The following is a 22,625-nucleotide window of genomic DNA, read 5'->3' on the forward strand; positions in this document are numbered from 1 at the left end:
CTTTTATGAATTTATTATGGGTCTACTGAAAATGTGACCAAATCTGCTGGGTGTTGTTGTTAATATTTGGTTGCATGTCCCTTGGCAAGTTTCACTGCAATAAGGCGCGTTTGGTAGCCATCCAAAAGCTTCTAGTTGAATTTTTGACCACTCCTCTTGACAAAATTGCTGCAGTTCAGCTAAATGTGTTGGGTTTCTGACATGGACTTGTTTCTTCAGCATTGTCCACACTTTTAAGTCAGGACTTTGGGAAGGCCATTCGAAAAACCTTAATTCTAGCCTGATTTAGCCATTCCTTTACCACTTTTGACGTGTGTTTGGGGTCATTGTCCTGTTTGAACACCCAACTGCGCCCAAGACCCAACCTCCGGGCTGATGATTTTGGGTTGTCCTGAAGAATTTTTAGGTAATCCTCCTTTTCATTGTCCCAATTAAAGCACCAGTTCCATTGGCAGCAAAACAGGCCCAGAGCATAATACTACCACCACCATGCTTGACGGAGGGCATGGTGTTCCTCGGATTGATGAAATGTTTTTTGTGACCAACAAGTATGTGCTCCAATCACTCGGAGTTTTAGAAGGTACTGGAAACTCAAGACAGCCATGACATTATGTTCTTTACAAGTATATGTCAACTTTTGATCGCGACTGTATATATGGCAAAGGTCAAATGGCCGCATGTCAATCAGCATGCAAAAATAAAAGAAGCGCCAGACTTTGACCTCTCTGATGTGATTCATTTTAAAGTGGAGACGCTCTCCAGATAGAGCAGCCATGTTGTGTGCTTAAAGCTGCCGTGAGCCAATGAGGGCAAAGCAGTCTGGGTGTGTTGTGTTGTGTTGCGTTGGAGTTTCAACTTTGGACCCGCAGAGGAGCTCAGCTGAGTGAAACCAAAGAAACTCTTCGGAGACAAAAGATCGTCCAAAACGGGATATTTTGGCTGGGGGGTTTTGTCTTGGGGCTTTGCCACCCAAGCAAGGAAACCATGGAACACTATCCTGATCAGGTAAATAGTCAATACAATCAGTAATACAGTGATATTTCCAATCAAATTGTTTTTCACACTGTTATAGGTCTTGGATATGGTAATTACGCAATGTATCGTATTGTTTTTGTTAATGCTACAGTAGGGCGATTCAACTGGTGGCCACTGGGCCAAATCCGGCCCGTAAATGATATCGGACCAGCCCGCTAGTTCAAACTGACATTTACACAGCAGACTAGAAATATTTTTTTGGACTAGTTTGTCCTAAAAACACCTATTTTATAAACGATATTTGACTAGTTTTTGTTGCAGTGTGTCCCTAAAAAAAACGTTTTTTATTGAGGACCACATTGCAATCATGACTGCCCTTAGAAAGGCCATAATGTCATGGCTGTCTTGAGTTTCCAATCATTTCTACAACTCTTATTTTTTTGTGATAGAGTGATTGGAGCACATACTTGTTGGTCACAAAAAACATTCATGAAGTTTGGGTCTTTTATGAATTTATTATGGGTCTACTGAAAATGTGACCAAATCTGCTGGGTGTTGTTGTTAATATTTGCTTACATGTCCCTTGGCAAGTTTCACTGCAATAAGGCGCTTTTGGTAGCCATCCACAAGCTTCTGGTTGAATTTTTGACTACTTCTCTTGACAAAATTGGTGCAGTTCAGCTAAGTTTGTTGTTTTTCTGACATGGACTTGTTTCTTCAGCATTGTCCACACGTTTAAGTCAGGACTTTGGGAAGGCCATTCTAAAACCTTAATTCGAGCCTGATTTGGCCATTTCTTTACCACTTTTGGTGTGTGTTTGAGGTCATTGTCCTGTTGGAACACCCAACTGCGCCCAAGACCCAACCTCTGGTTCGGGCTGATGATTTTAGGTTGTCCTGAAGAATTTGGAGGTAATCCTCCTTTTTCATTGTCCCATTTACTCTCTGTAAAGCACCAGTTCCATTGGCAGAAAAACATGCCCAGAGCATAATACTACCACTACCATGCTTGACGGTAGGTATGGTGTTCCTGGGATTAAAGGCCTCACCTTTGCTGGGTAGTGTGGCCAGAAACCTAAATTTTTGACGAAGCAGATTTGGTCACATTTTCAGTAGACCCATAATAAATTCATAAAAGAACCAAACTTCAAGAATGTTTTTTGTGACCAACAAGTATGTGCTCCAATCACTCTATCACAAAAAAATAAGAGTTGTAGAAATGATTGGAAACTCAAGACAGCCATGACATTATGTTCTTTTCAAGTGTATGTAAACTTTTGACCACGACTGTATATGAATATAGACATACTGTATAATAGCCTTGTTACACAATTTGCATGGGCAATTATGTTTGAAGTATTATATTTTTTACTAATAGATTGATGGATAATTTACTTTCAAATCGTAAATCAATGTGACAAGCAGCTATTTAAATAGAGCAGTACCTCAACTTACAGGCTTAATTGGTTCTGTGACGGAGCTCTTAACTCCATCCATCCATCCATTTTCTACCGCTTGTCCCTTTCGGGGTCACAGGGGGTGCTGGAGCCTATCTTAGCTGCATTCGGGCGGAAGGCGGGGTACACCCTGGACAAGTCGCCACCTCATCACAGGGCCAACACAGATAGACAACATTCACACTCACATTCACACACTAGGGCCAATTTTAGTGTTGCCAATCAACCTATCCCCAGGTGCATGTCTTTGGAGGTGGGAGGAAGCCGGAGTACCCGGAGGGAACCCACGCAGTCACGGGGAGAACATGCAAACTCCACACAGAAAGATCCCGAGCCCGGGATTGAACTCAGGACTACTCAGGACCTTCGTATTGTGAGGCACATTCACTAACCCCCAATCCCACCGTGCTGCCAGCTCTTAACTCAAAACACTCAAATCAATGTCTCCAGATTAAAATAATTTAAATCCATTTAAATGGTGCTTGGCCCCGTCCCTTCAAAAAAAGCACCATATTAACATGTAACATATATTTTTTGAAATAATATATTGTGTAAAAACAATACAATGTAATGTACTGCTAACAAGTACGGTAGTTTTTATGTAATGTAAATGTTCAGCCTTTACCTTTGGAAAGCAGACTTCTACTGTATCTCCTTAAAGTTGTTTCTTCATCAAACACACCATCAGCAGCTTTTCCATATGTTCATAGATAAATATCCGCTGTTTAGATATTATTTTAATATCCTTGGCTGGCGTTATACCCATTCTGCCTCAATATGGTGCAGACTAGCTGTGATACTCGTCCTACTTTACTAAGTTTGCGACGTTCTGTCATTTTTTTAAATTTTTTTTTTAAATGTATATTATCCACTTCTTCTTCTAAGGCAGGGGTGTCAAACTCAAATACAGAGTGGGCCAAAATTTAAAACTGAACAAAGCTGCGGGCCAAGGTTGAACAAATTAACCTTTTAATTGTCATGTCTGTGTGATCATATTTTGTTTTAGTCATGTTCGGTTTTGTTTTTGGACTTTTTGTGCACTTTTGTTTGTTTTGTCACCATAGCAACCATTAGTTTTCACCTGTCACGTCACGCACCTGTTTCACGTTTTGAGTCACGCACCTATTTTCACTAATCATGTCTGTAGTATTTAAGTTCATTGTTTTCAGTTTGTCTTTCTGGCGACATCCGGATTCATACCCCTGTCACACTCTGTTTACCTCTGCGCACTTCATAGTCCATGCCAAGTAAGTTTTTGTTTATTAATGCCACAGTTAGTGTTGTTGTTTCATTGTTCACAGTTTCTGCCTCTGTGCAAGTTTTGTTTTCATTAGCCAAGTTTTGTACCTCCGCCATTGTGCGCGCTTTTCGTTAGTTCTTTTTTGATGTATTAAATACAATATGTACTCACATTCCCGTCTCGCCCGAGCCAACTTTCCGTTGCCTTCCGGAAAAGCAAACACCCAGGACTAAGTCGTGACATTAATAGGGACCCAAACAAGTTTTGCATTGAACATTGAACAAGCAAGGCTTATATAACTTTATAGTGACATGCAAAATCGAGTTTCAAAAAATAATAACAATAATTAAAAAATATCAATGGCATATTAAATACAATTTAAATAAAAATTGAATGCCTCTTTTCCATTTGCAGCCTTCTGAGGTAAATATCAACATTAACTTTTTCCACAGGCTAATAATAAATTTGAAAATAAAATAACAATAATTAATTAATCAAACATTCAAGCCTTGAAGTAGCAAGAGAAAGTGCATGAATAAAACGTTAATTATTGCTCAGTTTAATACACTGATTTGCTTTAACACTGAATATGGAACAAGCAACGGTTATATAACTTAATAGTGCAAAATTAACTTTCAAAAAACAAACGAAAAAACATCAATGGTATATTAAATACAATTTAAATAAAAAATGGTATGCCTCTTTTCTATTTGCAGCCTTCTGAGGTAAATATCAACATTAACTTTTTCCACAGGCTAATAAATTAGAAAATAAAATAATGAATAAATCAACCATTCAGGACTTTAAATTGCTCAGTTTGCGACACACTGATCTGATCTGATGTGCCCAAGCCAGATACCTGCCATCTTTTCTGGGATGCTAGTTCATTAATGCCGGGGCTCAGGTGGGCGGGGTTGGGAGGGGCGTGGTTTGGTGGTAGCGGGGGGGGGGGGGGGGTGTATATTGTAGTGTCCCGAAAGAGTTAGTGCTGCAAGGGGTTCTGGGTATTCGTTATGTTGTGTTACGGTGCAGATGTTCTCCCGAAATGTGTTTGTCATTCTTGTTTGGTGTGGTTTCACAGTGTGGCGCATATTTGTAACAGTGTTAAAGTTGTTTATGCGGCCACCCTCAGTGAGACCTGTATGGCTGTTGATCAAGTATGCATGGCATTCACTTGTGTGTGTAGAAGCCGCATATATCATGTGACAGGGGCCGGCACGCTGTTTGTATGGAGGAAAAGCAGACGTGACGACAGTTTGTAGAGGACACTAAAGGCAGTGTCTTTAAGGCACGCCCCCAATATTGTTGTCCGGGTGGAAATTGGGAGAAATTCGAGAGAATGGTTGCCCCGGGAGACTTTCGAGAGGGGCACTGAAAATCGTGAGGGTTGGCAAGTATGAGTATTAGTGGTGAATGCGGTGTTACAGCGGCACCACTGCTGTATAATACCGGCGGGCCAGCTTTAATGTTAATTTGATATTGCCTCAAGGGCCAAATGAAATTACACGGGGCCAGAGTTTGACACCCATGTTCTAAGGCATTGTCCTTCACACTAATTGTTATCCAATTTTTGCAAAACAAAGTTATATCGATCTTTGGCTATAAACTAAGGGGTGTCAAACTCATTTTAGCTCAGGGGCCGCACAAAGAAAAATCTATTCCCACGCGGGCTGGACTGGTAAAATCATGACATAAGAACTTAAAAATAAAGACAACTTCAGATTCTTTTCTTTGTCTTACTTTGGCCAAAAATAGAACAAGTACATTCTGAAAATGTATATACTACAAATAATCCTCTTGGCAAAACATGACGTAAGAGGAAAAAAATTGGTGCAGTTTCACAAACACCATGAAGAACACAATGAATGTAGACTTTGTCTCAGTGTTTTTACAAAGCCATTAAACTTTGAGCACTTCCTGTTTAGCGCTCTAACTGTCAGGCTTGGTCAAAAGATAGGACTCAGATGCAGAGTAGGGATTAATTCGGCAGGCTTTTATTTTGAAAGCTTCCTTACACCCCCAGAGTCAGGGCAATTCAATATAGACTATAACTAAACTAGTCGGCAAAAAAGGTTCCACAAAAGGGAACACAAACAATAACGAACTATACTTGGCGCCGTATATTCAATGACATTTATTATAAACAAAAAACGAGGGAGAAACAATGGCTATGAAACTTCTACACTATCTCTAATCTAAAAAAAAAGGTTAACAAAAAATGTCACTCAAAAAATTGAGGAAAAGGAAGAGCTGTAAGAAAAACTGAAAACTCACCACTTCGGCTGTAAAACTAAATAACACAAAATCACTCTGCTGAGGAGGAGAAAACGAAAACTCCAAAATATCAACGAAGGAATTCAGGATCAAGATATTCAAACACGAGACGAGGCAAGGCATGGACGGGAGCTAGAGAGGAACGAATAAACGAGACAATCTGGCACAGAACAAAGCGAGGCGTGGGCTTATAAAACACGTGAAGGTAATGGGGAACAGGTGGAAACAATCAGGGATTAGGTATGACGTCAGACTGATGACACAAAAGTAAGGGCAAGTGACCTGAAACAAGAAGAGTTACTTTTCAAACTAAAACATGTAATTCACAAGACAGAAGAAACCAAGACAAGACATCCCTCACAGCGGTGTGACACTAACGTTGGCAATTTGTTAAAAATATTTGGAAAAGCAACCGATTGTCTCCACGCACCGCCGCATTGGTGAAATCTACATACTGCCACAACATATTCATTTATCATCTTTCAAATATTATAATTAAACAAGGTGTCAGTTATCAAAACGACGGGCTATCGTTGCATTGTGGGGAATGGAGTATTGGTGCGTGCAAAACAGCAGCAGGCGGGTCGGATCTAATACTAATCAAATATCATCCCAGGGGCCGTAGATAATTCATCCTTGATTTTGACACCACTGAACTAATGCAAGAGAGCAGATGATTTGGTCGAATCTTATGGGGTTCACTGTGAAATTTGGCAGGGATGCTTGTAACTCACATGTTTGCTTGCAACTTTAAGCATAACAGTTCTTATCTCAAAACATTTTTAAGTAGGGGCCCTCTGAGTTGAGATACCCTTGATAACCAAAACAATGATTTGAATATCTCATGATCAGATTACATTGGAGTTGAGAAGGTATGCAATTGCATGAGGTTAGGGATGTCCGATAATATCGGACTGCCGATATTATCGGCCGATAAATGCTTTAAAATGTAATATCGGAATTATCGGTATCAAAATTATCAGTATCAGTTTAAAAAAGAAAAATGTATGACTTTTTAAAACGCCGCTGTGTACACGGACGTAGGGAGAAGTACAGAGCGCCAATGAACCTTAAAAGCACTTCCTTTGCATAACGGCACAGTCACATAATATCTACGGTTTTTCACACACACAAGTGAATGCAAGGCATGCTTGGTCAACAGCCATACAGGTCACACTGAGGGTGGCCGTATAAACAACTTTAACACTGTTACAAATAGGCGCCACACTATGAACCTACACCAAACAAGAATGACAAACACATTTCGGGAGAACATCCGCACCGTAACACAACATAAACACAACAGAACAAATACCCAGAACCCCTTGCAGCACTAACTCTTCCGGGACGCTACAATATACACCCCCGCTACCCCTACCCCCTCACACCTCAACCCTGCCCACCTCAACCTCCGCATGCTTTATCAGGGAGAGCATGTCCCAAATTCCAAGCTGCTGTTTTGAGTCATGTTAAAAAAAAAATACTGCACTTTGTGACTTCAATAATGAATATGGCAGTGCCATGTTGGCATTCTTTTCCATAACTTGAGTTGATTTATTTTGGAAAACCTTGTTACATTGTTTAATGCATCCAGCGGGGCATCACAACAAAATTAGGCATAATAATGTGTTAATTCCACGACTGTATATATCGGTATCGGTTGATATCGGAATCGGTAATTAAGAGTTGGACAATATCGGATATCGCCAAAAAAGCCATTATCGGACATCTCTACATGAGGTACATTTTTTTGTCATGTGAAATAAGTACATTTAGTAAGAAAGTGTTTTCTTGACACAGTATTTCTCGCCTTTCATGGCCTTTATTTCAACCACTGTGATATAGAGGATCTTTGACCGTTTTTTTGTAGTCGTTCTTTTAAAAAAGCAAAGCATTCCTATTATATGCTATATATAAATTATTATTATTATTATTATTATAAGTTATTTTTGACCAACATTTTACAGCAGGTCCTTAAAAACAGCATATCGATCCTGTCTTATAGAGGATCTTTGATTGGTGTTTTTTAGAGTTACACCAGGCTACAGCGAATAATCAATGCAATCCATTAGAAAACCTATTTTATTGGTTATCTATTGCTACGATTAATTGTTGAATGAGTGCAACTAATAAATATTGATCAAATCGGGACCAAAGTTTTAAATACGCTGACATAGTTTCCAAAGCACACATGAGAGCGCTGGTGTGTGTGTGGTAGTGTGGTAGTGAACAAAGATTGTTTGTTTTATAAATGCACAAAGGTTAAGTGTGATTTCAGTAATGTGCATTTATTAGGAAAAATAAAATGAACAAAGGTTACTGCAAGTAGAAATCCATCCATCCATTTTCTACCGCATATTCCCTTCGGGGTCGCGGGGGGCGCTGGAGCCTATCTCAGCTACAATCGGGCGGAAGGCGGTGTACACCCTGGACAAGTCGCCACCTCATCGCAGGCAAGTAGAAATATTTTTGATTATTTTTACTATTTCCCTAAAATACGCTTCTATGCTATTAATTATTTTATCCGATTATTTCATACTTGCCAACCTTGAGACCTCCAATTTCGGGAGGTGGGGGCGGGGGCGTGGTTGGGGGCGTGGTTAAGAGGGGAGGAGTATATTTACAGCTAGAATTCACCAATATATATATATATATATATATATATATATATATATATATATATATATATATATATATATATATATATATAAGAAATACTTGACTTTCAGTGAATTCTAGCTATAAATATATATTTATTTTATATATATATATATATATATATATATATATATATATATATATATATATATATATAAAAGAAATACTTGAATTTCAGTGTTCATTTATTTACACATATACACACACATAACACTCATCTACTCATTGTTGAGTTAAGAGTTGAATTGTCCATCCTTGTTCTATTCTCTGTCACTATTTTTCTAACCATGCTGAACACCCTCTCTGATGATGCATTGCTGTGTGGCACACACAAAAGTGCTTTCATCAAATCCACTAGATGGCAGTATTGTCCTGTTTAAGAGTGTCACTTCATTGTTGTTTACGGCAGACAAACTGCTTTACGGTAGACGAAAACGTGACTGCTGTTGTTGTGTGTTGTTACCGCGCTAGCAGGACGTTAATGAAACTGTCTAACAATAAACCCACATAAGACACCAAGAACTCGCCCTCGATCATTCTACAGTTATAATGATTGGGCAGGCACGTTGTTTATATTGTGGGAAAGCGGACTCAGGTCCGCATGTAGCTGGAGGGGGCGAGGCCTCCAGCTCCGCCTGAATTTCGGGAGATTTTCGGGAGAAAATTTGTCCCGGGAGGTTTTCGGGAGAGGCGCTGAATTTCGGGAGTCTCCCGGAAAATCCGTGAGGGTTGGCAAGTATGGATTATTTGATTATTCTAACGAACTAATCGATAGATAACTTGATTATTCTTTTTTTTTTTTAGAACAATGAAGGTCATGGGAAGTAGAAAAAGATTTGTTCATTTCAACAATTTCCCTAAAATACGCATAGATGCTATAAAGTGTTTTATTCGATTACTTGGTTAGTCAAACAAACTAATCGATAGATTACTTGATTATCAATAATGAAGGTTATGGCAAGTTGAAAAATATTTGCATATATAAACTATGTTCCCTAAAATACACATTGAGGCTATAAAGTGTTTTATCTGATTATTTGATTACTAAAATAATCGATGGCTGCAGCCCTGCTCATGATACATACAGTCGAAGATCTTTGTCTAACATTTTTGTAGTCGGTCCTTATAAGCAGCACAGTGCTCTTGTCCTATAAAGCGGGGTCCCCAAACTTTTTTGCACCAGACACCGGTTTAATTTAGGCATTTTTTTTAGCGGCCAGCCTTCTACGTTTGGCAGATAATTACAGCAAAATTAAGTGCATTAAAAATACAACTCACCGTACTGCTGAATTAGACGGAGCCCAGGCCTTCTTCTCTTTGCAAAAAAGCTATCCAATCACTTCTGTTCTTTACCGTATTTTTCGGACTATAAGTCACAGTTTTTTTCATAGTTTAAGTCGTTCCGGGGGTGCGACTTACACTCAGGAGCGACTTATGTGTGAAATTATTAAGACATTACCATAAAATATCAAATAATATTATTTAGCTCATTCACGTAAGAGACTAGACGTATAAGATTTCATGGGATTTAGCGATTAGGAGTGACAGATTGTTTGGTAAACGTATAGCATGTTCTATATGTTATAGTTATTTGAATGACTCTTACCATTATATGTTACGTTAACATACCAGGCACGTTCTCAGTTGGTTATTTATGCCTCATACTGTATATTGTTCACTATTCTTTATTTATTTTAAATTGCCTTTGAAATGTCTATTCTTGGTGTTGGGTTTTATCAAATAAATTTCCCCCAAAAATGCGACTTATATATGTTTTTTTCCTTCTTTATTGTGCATTTTCGTCCGGTGCGACTTATACTCCGGAGCGACTTATACTCCGAAAAATACGGTACTCATTTTTGCTCGCTTGTGGGCTTGTTTTTTTGGCAAACGTATCTGATGCGTTATAAGTGATACGCCATAGCCGAGGACAAGCGCATATACACATATAATAAAACAATAAGAATTTGCCATTTGTTCCAATAGATTTCTCTGGCCTTCTAATCCTATGGATGTCTATTTATATTGTAAACATTACTTATTTATATTGTGTGCAACATATCATACATCATGCTTTTTTTGCTGCAGTAAACACATTGGTTTATGCTAAATACAGCAGGGAAGGGATTCGCGTGAGAGGAAGAGGGGGCTTAATCATTTTGTAATGCAGTCTGTTGAAAATGATGGAAAGCGCCACTCTACATAGCAACTAACGCGGTGGTCAAAGTTAAAATTCCCACAAAACACATTTTAAGATATTCAACACTCTACTGCCTGTTAGTGGCTAAAGTGGGCATGCACCCCACAATTTGTCACGTTTCATGTGTCAGGTAAACCGTGACAAATGGGGACATATGTACCTTCCTACTGTACTAAGTGCAATAATAGCAGCACTTAAGCAATAATTTAGCACACTTGCCCTTTAGCACTTAAAGCACTTTAAGTACCATGGTGACTTTATTCTTGATCTCTCCTGAGTCATGCAGCAATCTACTGTTTTATATGGGTCTGCATTCCATTGTATTTTTAGTATTATTTCCGACAACATGGACATTGTTGTTTATACCATCAGACCATCAAATTAACCTTTGGCTACAATCTGGCTCATTTACATGCCATATGTTCTCTAATGTGAATATATAAAATATGGTGACTTCCTTGCAGGAGTTTTCTTATCCATCTATGAGCAACCTTATAGTGCAGTGATTATCAAACTGTGGTACGCCAAATAATTACTTGATTAAAGTACACTGTTTTATATTTCTATCTTCAAACACAGTGTTACTGTTCAAACAGTGTGTAATTTTTCAGTGGCAAAAATATTAAATATCCTTGATAAATAAAACCGCTGTGTACAAACCCCGTTTCCATATGAGTTGGGAAATTGTGTTAGATGTAAATATAAACGGAATACAATGATTTGCAAATCATTTTCAACCCATATTCAGTTGAATATGCTACAAAGACAACATATTTGATGTTCAAACTGATAAACTTTTTTTTTTTTTTCCCAAAAAATCATTAACTTTAGAATTTGATGCCAGCAACACGTGACAAAGAAGTTGGGAAAGGTGGCAATAAATACTGATAAAGTTTAGGAATGCTCATCAAACACTTATTTGGAACATCCCACAGGTGTGCAGGCTAATTGGGAACAGGTGGGTGCTATGATTGGGTATAAAAACAGCTTCCCAAAAAATGCTCAGTCTTTCACAAGAAAGGATGGGGCGAGGTACACCCCTTTGTCCACAACTGCGTGAGCAAATAGTCAAACAGTTTAAAAACAACGTTTCTCAAAGTGCAATTGCAAGAAATTTAGGGATTTCAACATCTACGGTCCATAATATCATCAAAAGGTTCAGAGAATCTGGAGAAATCACTCCACGTAAGCGGCATGGCCGGAAACCAACATTGAATGACCGTGACCTTCGATCCCTCAGACGGCACTGTATCAAAAACCGACATCAATCTCTAAAGGATATCACCACATGGGCTCAGGAACACTTCAGAAAACCACTGTCAGTAACTACAGTTGGTCGCTACATTTGTAAGTAAGTGCAAGTTAAAGCTCTACTATGGAAAGCGAAAGCCATTTATCAACAACATCCAGAAACGCCGCCGGCTTCTCTGGGCCCGAGATCATCTAAGATGGACTCATGCAAAGTGGAAAAGTGTTTTGTGGTCTGACGAGTCTACATTTCAAATTGTTTTTGGAAATATTCGTGTCATCCGGACCAAAGGGGAAGTGAACCATCCAGACTGTTATCGACGCAAAGTTGAAAAGCCAGCATCTGTGATGGTATGGGGGGTGCATTAGTGCCCAAGGCATGGGTAACTTACACATCTGTGAAAGCACCATCTAAGCGCCGTCTTTTTCATGGACACCCCTGCTTATTTCAGCAAGACAATGCCAAGCCACATTCAGCACGTGTTACAACAGCGTGGCTTCGTACAAAAAGAGTGCGGGTATTTTCCTTGCCCCCCCTGCAGTCCAGACCTGTCTCCCATCGAAAATGTGTGGTGCATTATGAAGCGTAAAATACGACAGCGGAGACCCCGGACTGTTGAACGACTGAAGCTCTACATAAAACAAGAATGGGAAAGAATTCCACTTTCAAAGCTTCAACAATTAGTTTCCTCAGTTCCCAATCGTTTATTGAGTGTTGTTAAAAGGAAAGGCCATGTAACATTGTGGTGAACATGCCCTTTCCCAACTACTTTGGCACATGTTGCAGCCATGAAATTCTAAGTTAATTATTATTTGCAAAAAAAAAAAAAAGTTTATGAGTTTAAACATCAAATATCTTGTCTTTGTAGTGCATTCAATTGAATATGGGTTGAAAAGGATTTGTAAATCATTGTATTCTGTTTTTATTTACATCTAACACAATTTCCCAACTCATATGGAAACGGGGTTTGTAGTATTATGATAAAAGTTGGAATTTTACTCAATACCAGTCGCAATTTTACAAGAAAAGCTTAAAATGTTGGCAACTTCATGAAAAGAGTCGTCATTTTACTCGACAAAAGTCACAATTTTATAAGAAAACTTTAAAAATGTTTGCAATGTTATAATATTCTGACTTTTACTTGGCAAAATGATGACAAAAGTCATAATTTTACTAAAAAAAAGGCAATATTGTGATAAAAGTCACACTTTTATATGACAAATGTCACCATTTTGCATTAAAAACTAATAATGTTACATTAAGTAATAATTTTACCAGAAAATATTGCAATTTTACAGAAACAAAGAATTTGAGAAATTGTTCCCAATTTTATAAGAAAAAAGTCGACACATTTATTTATTTATTTTTTTTGTTTGTAATTGTTTTTCAATCTTCCTTATTTACGGCGTGGCGCAGTGGGAGAGTGGCCGTGCGCAACCCGAGGGTCCCTGGTTCAATCCCCACCTAGTACCAACCTCGTCATGTCCGTTGTGTCCTGAGCAAGACACTTCACCCTTGCTCCTGATGGGTGCTGGTTAGCGCCTTGCATGGCAGCTCCCTCCATCAGTGTGTGAATGTGTGTGTGAATGGGTAAATGTGGAAGTAGTGTCAAAGCGCTTTGAGTACCTTGAAGGTAGAAAAGCGCTATACAAGTACAACCCATTTATCATTTATTTATCATTTATTTACTTCAAGTTATTACAGTCCGTCTCTATATACATACATATATATACATTCCAATTTCTTACACACACTTGATATTACAGATGTTCGCCAGAAGGGGAGCACTTCAAATTTTTACACTCACTTGTTATTTCATATGTCGACTTTCTTGTGGGATTCCCCCTTTCTTGGGAATTGCCTGCAGCGCTGCGGATGGACACGTGCACTTTGTCCTTAGTAGAAGACTGCTTTTAAAGGATTACGTGACCAAATGCAAACACATGCTACTTCCAATCCTATCAGAAAATACACAATATAATTACCGTATTTTTCGGACTATAAGTCGCAGTTTTTTTCATAGTTTGGCCGGGCTCCAGTGCGACTTATATGTTTTTTTCCTTCTTTATTATGCATTTTCGGCAGGTGCGACTTATACTCCGGTGCGACTTATACTCCGAAAAATACGGTAACCACAGTACAAAAACATAATGTTTGATACAGCTAGGTTGGTAAAAAATTATATCATTCTCACTTTCACTTTTTCAGTATATCCCAGTGAATTAAGTATCTATATATTTTTTCTTTCACTATAATGACTATGACGTAATCGCTGTATTGTCATATCATTGGCTTATTATGAGTTACTGTGGTAGACTTGTACAGTTGCAGGCTGCAAGTGTTATAGTATTTGCTTGCAATCACCTTCGGAAGGAACTAAATGATAACAAGTGTTGTGTGAAGTGTCAAACCGGCAGGGAACATATTGTACAAAACACTGCGTTCACACAGGACGGCGATAAGTGGTGTAGGCTCAGCTGAAGCATTGTCGGTGACCTTTTGTTGTCTCTTTGCGGGCCTCAAAGTGTGTTGTAACTAAATGTCACGACGACAGCAGGCTTGTGATGGCATGGAGCTGCTCGACTGGCTGTTTGATCAAAACGACGGCATCCTCCGGCACGACCAAGGGGGACAACAAGAAGCAGGCGACCAGCAGCACAACTGGCCCATGCAGGAGCCAAATGTGCGTAGAACTGTCAATCTTCATCTTCTATCATGTTATCACAGATAACACATGGGAAATTTTTTTTAATAAAACCCCGCAGATGCTCCAGCTGGCTGAACAGGCCGACGCCGACTTCCTCAACGCGCTCCTGAGTGGAAGCGATTCTATGTTGGCCCCCTCACCCAGTGACAGCGGGATCAGCGAGGACCCGCCCTCGGACCAGATGGATAGCCCCCAGCGACCCGAGAGCCCCCCCGGCGATGCTCGCCGTTTCAGTCTGAGGACGCAAAGCAAAGCAGCCTTGGAAGCCCGAGTCGCCGTCAAGTCCGGTAAGTCACTCATCAAGTCATTGATTGCCGGGCCACAGTATTAGGTACACTAGTATCAAAAAGAGTGCTGAAAAACTATACTCAGTGGTTCGAGTGTCCGCCCTGAGATCGGTAGGTTGTGAGTTCAAACCCCGGCCGAGTCATATCAAAGACTAAAAAACTGGTACCAATTACCTCCCTGTTTGGCACTCAGCATCAAGGGTTGGAATTGGGGGTTAAATCACCAAAAATTATTTCCGGGTGCGGCCACCGCTGCTGCTCACTGCTCCCCTCACCTCCCAGGGGGTGAACAAAGGGATTGGTCGAATACAGAGGGACAAATTACACCACACTTAGTGTGTGTGTGACAATCATTGGTACTTTAACCAGGATTCGACAAATACGGAGGTCAACAAATAGTGGTCCAAGAGGAGCTTTGAAAGGCTGAAATCATGACCATATATATAATATTACATTGAGCAACAAAATAATTACTTTTATTTACTATGCCGAAGTTAAGCGTATTAAACAATTTGAACATCATTAAAAGTTTATAACATGGAATTAACTCAAGACCGCCTGCTTCAGAGTTCATGTCCTCGTCATGCGCACCATGAGGGCCATTGGAAATTAATACAATTTCATATGAAGTGCCCTGTCATTCAATCATTTACATTAGATACGTGCTTTTTCCACACAAAATGCCCTCATGCCCCCCACAGGGAGTGAACTTTACGCAAAGCGCGTGTTCTGTTGTGTTCTGTGACGTGACAGTATTATAACGACAGCGTTTCATATCAAGTTCATTCAGGTAAAAGCAACATTAGCGACGTGTGTATAATTTAATGTTAACATTATGTTGACAGCGCATGATGATGATTCAAGTTAAAGTGGTCTTCATTGCGTTAGGTTGTTGTCCGGCGTTGTAGCGCATCATAAGATCATATATTAAGAGAAGATGATCTACAGCAAGGGTCCCCAAACTTTTTGACCCGGGGGCCGTATTGGGTTAAAATAATTTGGCCGGGGGCCGGGCTGTATATAAATATATATAAATAAATAAATAAATAAATATATATATATAAATAAATAAATAAATAAATATATATATATATATAGTTGAGGTTACTGTGGTTTATCCGTTATACAGTGCTCAATACCGGGGTAGAGCAGAATATATATTAGGTAGGGATGTCAGATAATATCGGCCTGCCAATATTATTGGCCGATAAATGCGTTAAAATGTAATATCGGAAATTATCGGTATCGTTTTTTTTATTATCAGTATCGGTTTTTTTTTTTGGTTTTTTTTGTTTTTTTTATTAAATTAACATAAAAAACACAAGATACACAATTAGTGCACCAACCCCCCCCCCCCCCCCCCCCCCCCCCCCCCATTCACACAAAAGGGTTGTTTCTTGCTGTTATTAATATTCTGGTTCCTACATTATATATCAATATATATCAATACAGTCTGCAAGGGATACAGTCCGTAAGCACACATGATTGTGCGTGCTGCTGGTCCACTAATAGTACTAACCTTTAACAGTTAATTTAACAAATAATCATTAATTACTAGTTTCAATGTAGCTGTTTTCATATTGTTTTATTTTCTTTTTTATTCAAGAAAATGTTTTTAATTTATTTATCTTTTTTTATATTAAATAATAAATAAATGATAAATGGGTTGTACTTGTATAGCGCTTTTCTACCTTCAAGGTACTCAAAGCGCTTTGACACTACTTCCACATTTACCCATTCACACACACATTCACACACTGATGGAGGGAGCTGCCATGCAAGGCGCTAACCAGCACCCATCAGGAGCAAGGGTGAAGTGTCTTGCTCAGGACACAACGGACGTGACGAGGTTGGTACTAGGTGGGGATTGAACCAGGGACCCTCGGGTCGCGCACGGCCACTCTTCCACTGCGCCACGCCGTCCCTCCTTTTATTCTATTCTATTTTTTTTAAAGTACCTTATTTTCACCATACCTGGTTGTCCAAATTAGGCATAATAATGTGTTAATTCCACCGTATATATCGGTTGATATCGGTATCGGTAATTAAAGAGTTGGACAATATCGGAATATCGGATATCGGCAAAAAGCCATTATCGGACATCTCTAATATTAGGTCAGGAAAAAACAGATGGTATTTCATCCCTACAAGCCTGTTTCACAGGTTTCCCTGTTCTTTAGGGGATTTTATAAAAAATATTTTGAAATGTTTATAAAATCCCCAGAAGAGCAGGGAAAACCTGAAGAGCAGGGAAAACCTGCAAAACCTGAAGAGCAGGGAAACCTGCAAAACAGGCTTGTAGGGATAAAATAGCCTACAAGGCAGGTTTCCCTGCTCTTCAGGGGATTTTATAAAAAAAAATATTTTTAAATGTTTATAAAATCCCCTGAAGAGCAGAGAAACCTGCAAAACAGGCTTGTGGGGATGAAATAGCCTCTGTGTTTTTTCCTGACCTAATGTATATATATATATATATTCCTCACGCACTAATTGACTGAAAGAGCGCGCACTTGCCCGACACTGCGGCGCGTCATGTTATCGATGGGAAAATGTATTTTTAGACAATATAATTTGCCTGAGCAGCTTGGAGACACCGAGAGTAACAAACAGTAGAAAATGGATTAGAAGGGACAAATTAAAAAAAAAAAAAAAAATTTTAATAAAACAAAAAGTTGTTTTTTTTAAACTTGGGACTCCTGCGGGCAGGATTTTGGACGTAGTTTGGGACCCCTGTTCTCCAGCATGATGTACAGCGCACACAATGTCCCACAAAGAGTATATTTGCAGTCAGTCATATCATCTTTTTCTTGTCACTTAAACATTTTTTGAAATTTTGTGTGAAGAAGTGTATGTAAAATGTCAATTAGGGAATGAAAGAGCACAAACTTGCTGCTTCTGTCTTCGTCACTGACAGGAACATAATAGCAAAGTTCTTATTTTAAGTCACATTCGCTCCTGTGGCATTAATCCTTGTTTCGTAGATGTACTTGGCTTTGATCGCTGTCAATTTAGGAAGATTCACTAATCATGTTTTAATGACGTTAAACTTGTTGTTTTGTACTAAAACATATGTATATTTTGATTCTTAGTGAACAATGTATTTCCCATTGATTTGTTTTAGTACAAAACATGCATCACATTAAATTCTAGTTTGATTGAAAATGTTTTTAAAAATGTTTCATATCAATACAATTCTGGTTAAGGCCCTAGTTTAGGCAGCCCTGCAAACAATACACAGCCAAGCACAAAACCCAAAACCAGTGAAGTTGGCACGTTGTGTAAATGGTAAATAAAAACAGAATACAAAAATTTGCAAAAACCTTTTCAACTTATATTCAATTGAATAAACTGCAAAGACAATGTATTTAATGTTCGAACTGAGAAACTTGTTTTTTTTTTGCAAATAATCATTAACTTAGAATTTAATGGCAGCAACACATTGCAAAAAAATTGGCATAGGGGCATTTTTACCACTGTGTTACATGGCCTTTCCTTTTAACAACACTCAGTAAACGTTTGGGAACTGAGGAGACACATTTTTTAAGCTTCTCAGGTGGAATTCTTTCCCATTCTTGCTTGATGTACAGCTTAAGTTGTTCAACAGTCCGGGGTCTCTGTTGTGGTATTTTACGCTTCATATTGTGCCACACGTTTTCAATGGGAGACAGGTCTGGACTACAGGCAGGCCAGTCTAGTACCCGCACTTTTTTACTATGAAGCCACGCTGTTGTAACGCATGGCTTGGCATTGTCTTGCTAAAATAAGCAGGGGTGTCCATGATAACGTTGTTTGGATGGCAACATATGTTGCTCCAAAACCTGTATGTACCTTTCAGCATTAATGGTGCCTTCACAGATGTGTAAGTTACCCATGCCTTGGGCACTAATACACCCCCATACCATCACAGATGCAGGGTTTTGAACTTTGGGTCTATAACAATCTGGATGGTTCTTTTCCTCTTTGTTCCGGAGGACACGACGTCCAGTTTCCAAAAACAATTTGAAATGTGGACTCGTCAGACCACAGAACACTTTTCCACTTTGCATCAGTCCATCTTAGATAAGCTCGGGCCCAGCGAAGCCGGCGGCGTTTCTGGGTGTTGTTGATAAATGGCTTTGGCTTTGCATAGTAGAGTTTTAACTTGCACTTACAGATGTAGCGACCAACTGTAGTTACTGACAGTGGTTTTCTGAAGTGTGATGACCCTCGCCCCATCCTTGTTTGTGAATAACTGAGCATTTCATGGAAGCTGCTTTAACACCCAACCATGGCACCCACCTGTTAGCCTGTTCACCTGTGGGATGTTCCAAATAAGTGTTTGATGAGCATTCCTCAACTTTCTCTGTCATTTTTGCCACGTGTGCCAGCTTTTTTGAAACATGTTGCAAGCATCAAATTCCAAATGAGCTAATATTTGCAAAAAGTAACAAAGTTTTACCTGTTTTACCTTTGCAGTCTATTCAATTGAATATAGGTTGAAAAAGTTTTGCAAATCATTGTATTCTGTTTTTATTTACGAATTACACAACATGCCAACTTCACTGGTTTTGAGGTTTGTACATTAAGTCATAAAAACAATAAAACCGTCTTAACTTTGATGATTAAGATCCAAAGACCACACGCTAAACAGCCTGTAAAATTTAGTGTACTATTAGTGGCGTATGATCTACTAAGACTGCGTATACAATTTATAACTGCCACATGTGTACTCCGCGGCTTTTGCTTTAAATATGAGTCCACCTGCAATAATTTCTGGGAATATTATGCTACACAAAGCCTAAGAAAAAGCAAAACATCGTTTTTTCAGTAGTTTTATTTTGTTTTATCTGCTTAAATGCATATCATAACACAATAAACTTGAGGATTAAATGCAGTAATTAAAAAAAAAATCCAATGAATCAATAGTGATAACCTTTCTATTAAAAAAAAAATCCAATGAATCAATAATGATAACCTTTCTACTACATTTAGAAGTTAACGTTCGATACGGTCGAAGAAAAATCTGCATTGTTTGAAAAGCCTTCAAATGACTTGTTAAAAATGATGATGATGATGATGAATTACATTCGTAATGCACTTTACATTTGTTGAAATATCAGAGCGCTACAAAGTATAAGAAATAATAAAACATAAAATAAATAAAATAGAAATAAAAAAATAGAAAGTTAGAATATATAATAGAACATTTAAATAGAAATAAAAACATGAAAAACACTGGATTAACACTAGATAAAACATAGAAACATAGATAAAAATAGAAATAAAAACATGAAAGCACTGCATAAAACAGATAGGCAAGCAGTGCATTTAAAAACCAGAAGGCAGAAAAATTGGATAAAAGCTGTTGGCTTACATGACAGATCTACACATGTAATGTGTCAGGTTCAAACACTGATGACAAGAATGTAAAAGAATTAAACAGACAGAATTAAATTTAGCTCAATGAGGAGAAACGCGTAGACACTGTACCCTTGTATAGTGTCTCAACACGCTCTGGCGAAAGATTGTACGCCTCCTCCTGATTACATGGCAACAGCTGTTTCTAAAGGACAGGGGTCGTAAACAGCCATCGCCTTTGGTTACAGAACAGTTCAAAGAAAAGGTCGTAAACAGTTCACAGAAAAGGTCGTAAAACAGTTCAAAGAAGAGGTACCTGCAGGGGAGTCAGGTCCTGCTTCCTCTTCGCTTTTGTAGTTCTTGGGTCAAAACAATATCGTTCTGTTGATTACAATACATGAAAAAAAACAGAACACCTTCATGTTGCTTCCCATCCAACACAGTGGAGTTTTACAAGCTTTCTTCTTGGTAGGTTCAAAGACACCGTTTGTGATAACTTAGATACAATTAATCTAACATAATGCATGTCCACAATGTATTCTTGTTTGTTTGTTTGTGTGTGTGAAAAGATGGCTGGGAGGCCGAGTTCCCCACAGAAAAAATGAGAGCGCCACAATATCCTTCGGATGTAAACAGAGTACAGCCGTCCTCTGGCTTGCCGCTGACTGTCAAGGGTCTGCTGCTGTCTGGCACGGCCGAGCTGGTAAGTGAGACAAAGTGAGGCGGTGGTGATGGAGGAGAAGGAGGAGGACGGAAGGATGATGGCTGATACTAATCTGTTGTGCTGCTCGACTCCACTGTTTACCTTTGGTGCGAGTAAGGCGGGTGAATACATTTGTTGAAAGTGCATGATTGAGCAAGCTTTGAAGGAAATTGCTTTTGTTTATTGGATCTAATGCATGTTTCATACTGCTGATTTAGAGCGGCAATATTTTGATAATTAAAGTGGTAGCTCGGTTTTTTTATACGTCCCAGTTTTAGGCGAAAACTTTCCCCGTACGCTGTCTTGGTTTTAGTATGATTGAATACATATTTATGACTCCGTCTCTGTGCGTTTTTTAAAATTGTTTTTTTTAGCACAGCTAAAAAATAATCCACCATACACAGCACACAGTAACAATCTAAGGCCTATGTATCAAAGTCAAGGCCCGGGGGCCAGATTCAGCCCGGGAATGAATTATCTATGGCCCCCCTGGGATGATATTTGATTAGTATTAGATCAGCCACCTTCTGCTGTTTTGCAAGCACCAATACTCCATCAGTGTTGGCGTTAAGAATTTTCAAAAAGGGGTCCGAGGGACCCTGTCAAGTCATAAAAATGGGGTCCCACTTTTTTGTAACTGTTCTGAAAACAAATGATAAATGTATGCATTATCCTGTTATATCTCACATTATATATTGTGTTTTGGAAAAAAAAGTTGTCATAAACGTTACTTAATTCATTAAAAAAAATGGTAACACATTTAGTATGGGGAACACATAGTCACCATTAATTAGTTGCTTATTAACATGCAAATTAGCAACATATTGGCCCTTAATTAGTCATTATTAAGTACTTATCAATGCCTTATTCTGCATGGCCTTTTTTATACAACCAGTAAGCCATTAACTAAGAGTCTTCCCTCAATAACCTCAGAATTACTGCTTATTAGTAACCCTAACCCTAACCCTTATGTATTCCCCTAGTGTCCAAATAACTCTAAATTAAGTCTTTGTTACTTTAATAAGCAACTAATTAATGGTGAATATTTTCCCCATACTAAAGTGTTACCAAAATAATAATACAAAAAACACATTTTTATGTATATGTAAATGTATTCAGTTATAAACATTCATTCACTTTCTTCTTTCCTAAAGTGTTACCAAAAATATAATACAAAAAACACATTTTTATGCATATGTAAATGTATTCAGTTATAAACATTCATTCACTTTCTTCTTTCCTTCATGGATCTAAACTTTACCGCTGCGGGTATTTTTTTTTTTTATATTTTCATTGTAATATTTTCAGAATGTGTTTGTTCTATTTTTGGCCAAATTTTATACAAAGAAAACAATATTTAGTTTTTAGTTTTAATGCCATGATTTTGATAGTCCGGCCCGCGTGTGCAGAGATGTACCTCCATGCGGCCCCTGGGCTAAAATGAGTTTGACACCCCTGGTCTTAGGAAAGTCAATGAGAACCTATTGTTGTTTTCAAAGTGTCCCTGAACACATCATGGTAAGTCGAGCCCACAGGTG

General features: G+C 38.6%; 1 protein-coding gene across 2 annotated transcripts in view; it reads left to right on the plus strand.

Moving 5' to 3' along the window:
* The first annotated feature begins 831 nt into the window (after positions 1 to 831).
* creb3l3a (cAMP responsive element binding protein 3-like 3a) overlaps positions 832 to 22,625 on the plus strand; it is a 38,036-nt gene continuing 16,242 nt past the window's right edge. Inside the window, exons 1-4 of one of the 2 annotated variants that reach the window (XM_061977895.2) lie at positions 832 to 1,005; positions 14,608 to 14,736; positions 14,819 to 15,047; positions 20,954 to 21,087. In XM_061977895.2, coding sequence (XP_061833879.1) covers positions 985 to 1,005; positions 14,608 to 14,736; positions 14,819 to 15,047; positions 20,954 to 21,087 — 513 coding nt within the window. In that variant the 5' untranslated portion in view covers positions 832 to 984. The remainder of the gene's footprint in view (positions 1,006 to 14,607; positions 14,737 to 14,818; positions 15,048 to 20,953; positions 21,088 to 22,625) is intronic. The other variant, XM_061977896.2, reaches the window with a different exon arrangement.

This window comes from Nerophis lumbriciformis, linkage group LG18, assembly GCF_033978685.3.
Source record: "Nerophis lumbriciformis linkage group LG18, RoL_Nlum_v2.1, whole genome shotgun sequence".
Classification (NCBI taxonomy): domain Eukaryota; kingdom Metazoa; phylum Chordata; class Actinopteri; order Syngnathiformes; family Syngnathidae; genus Nerophis; species Nerophis lumbriciformis.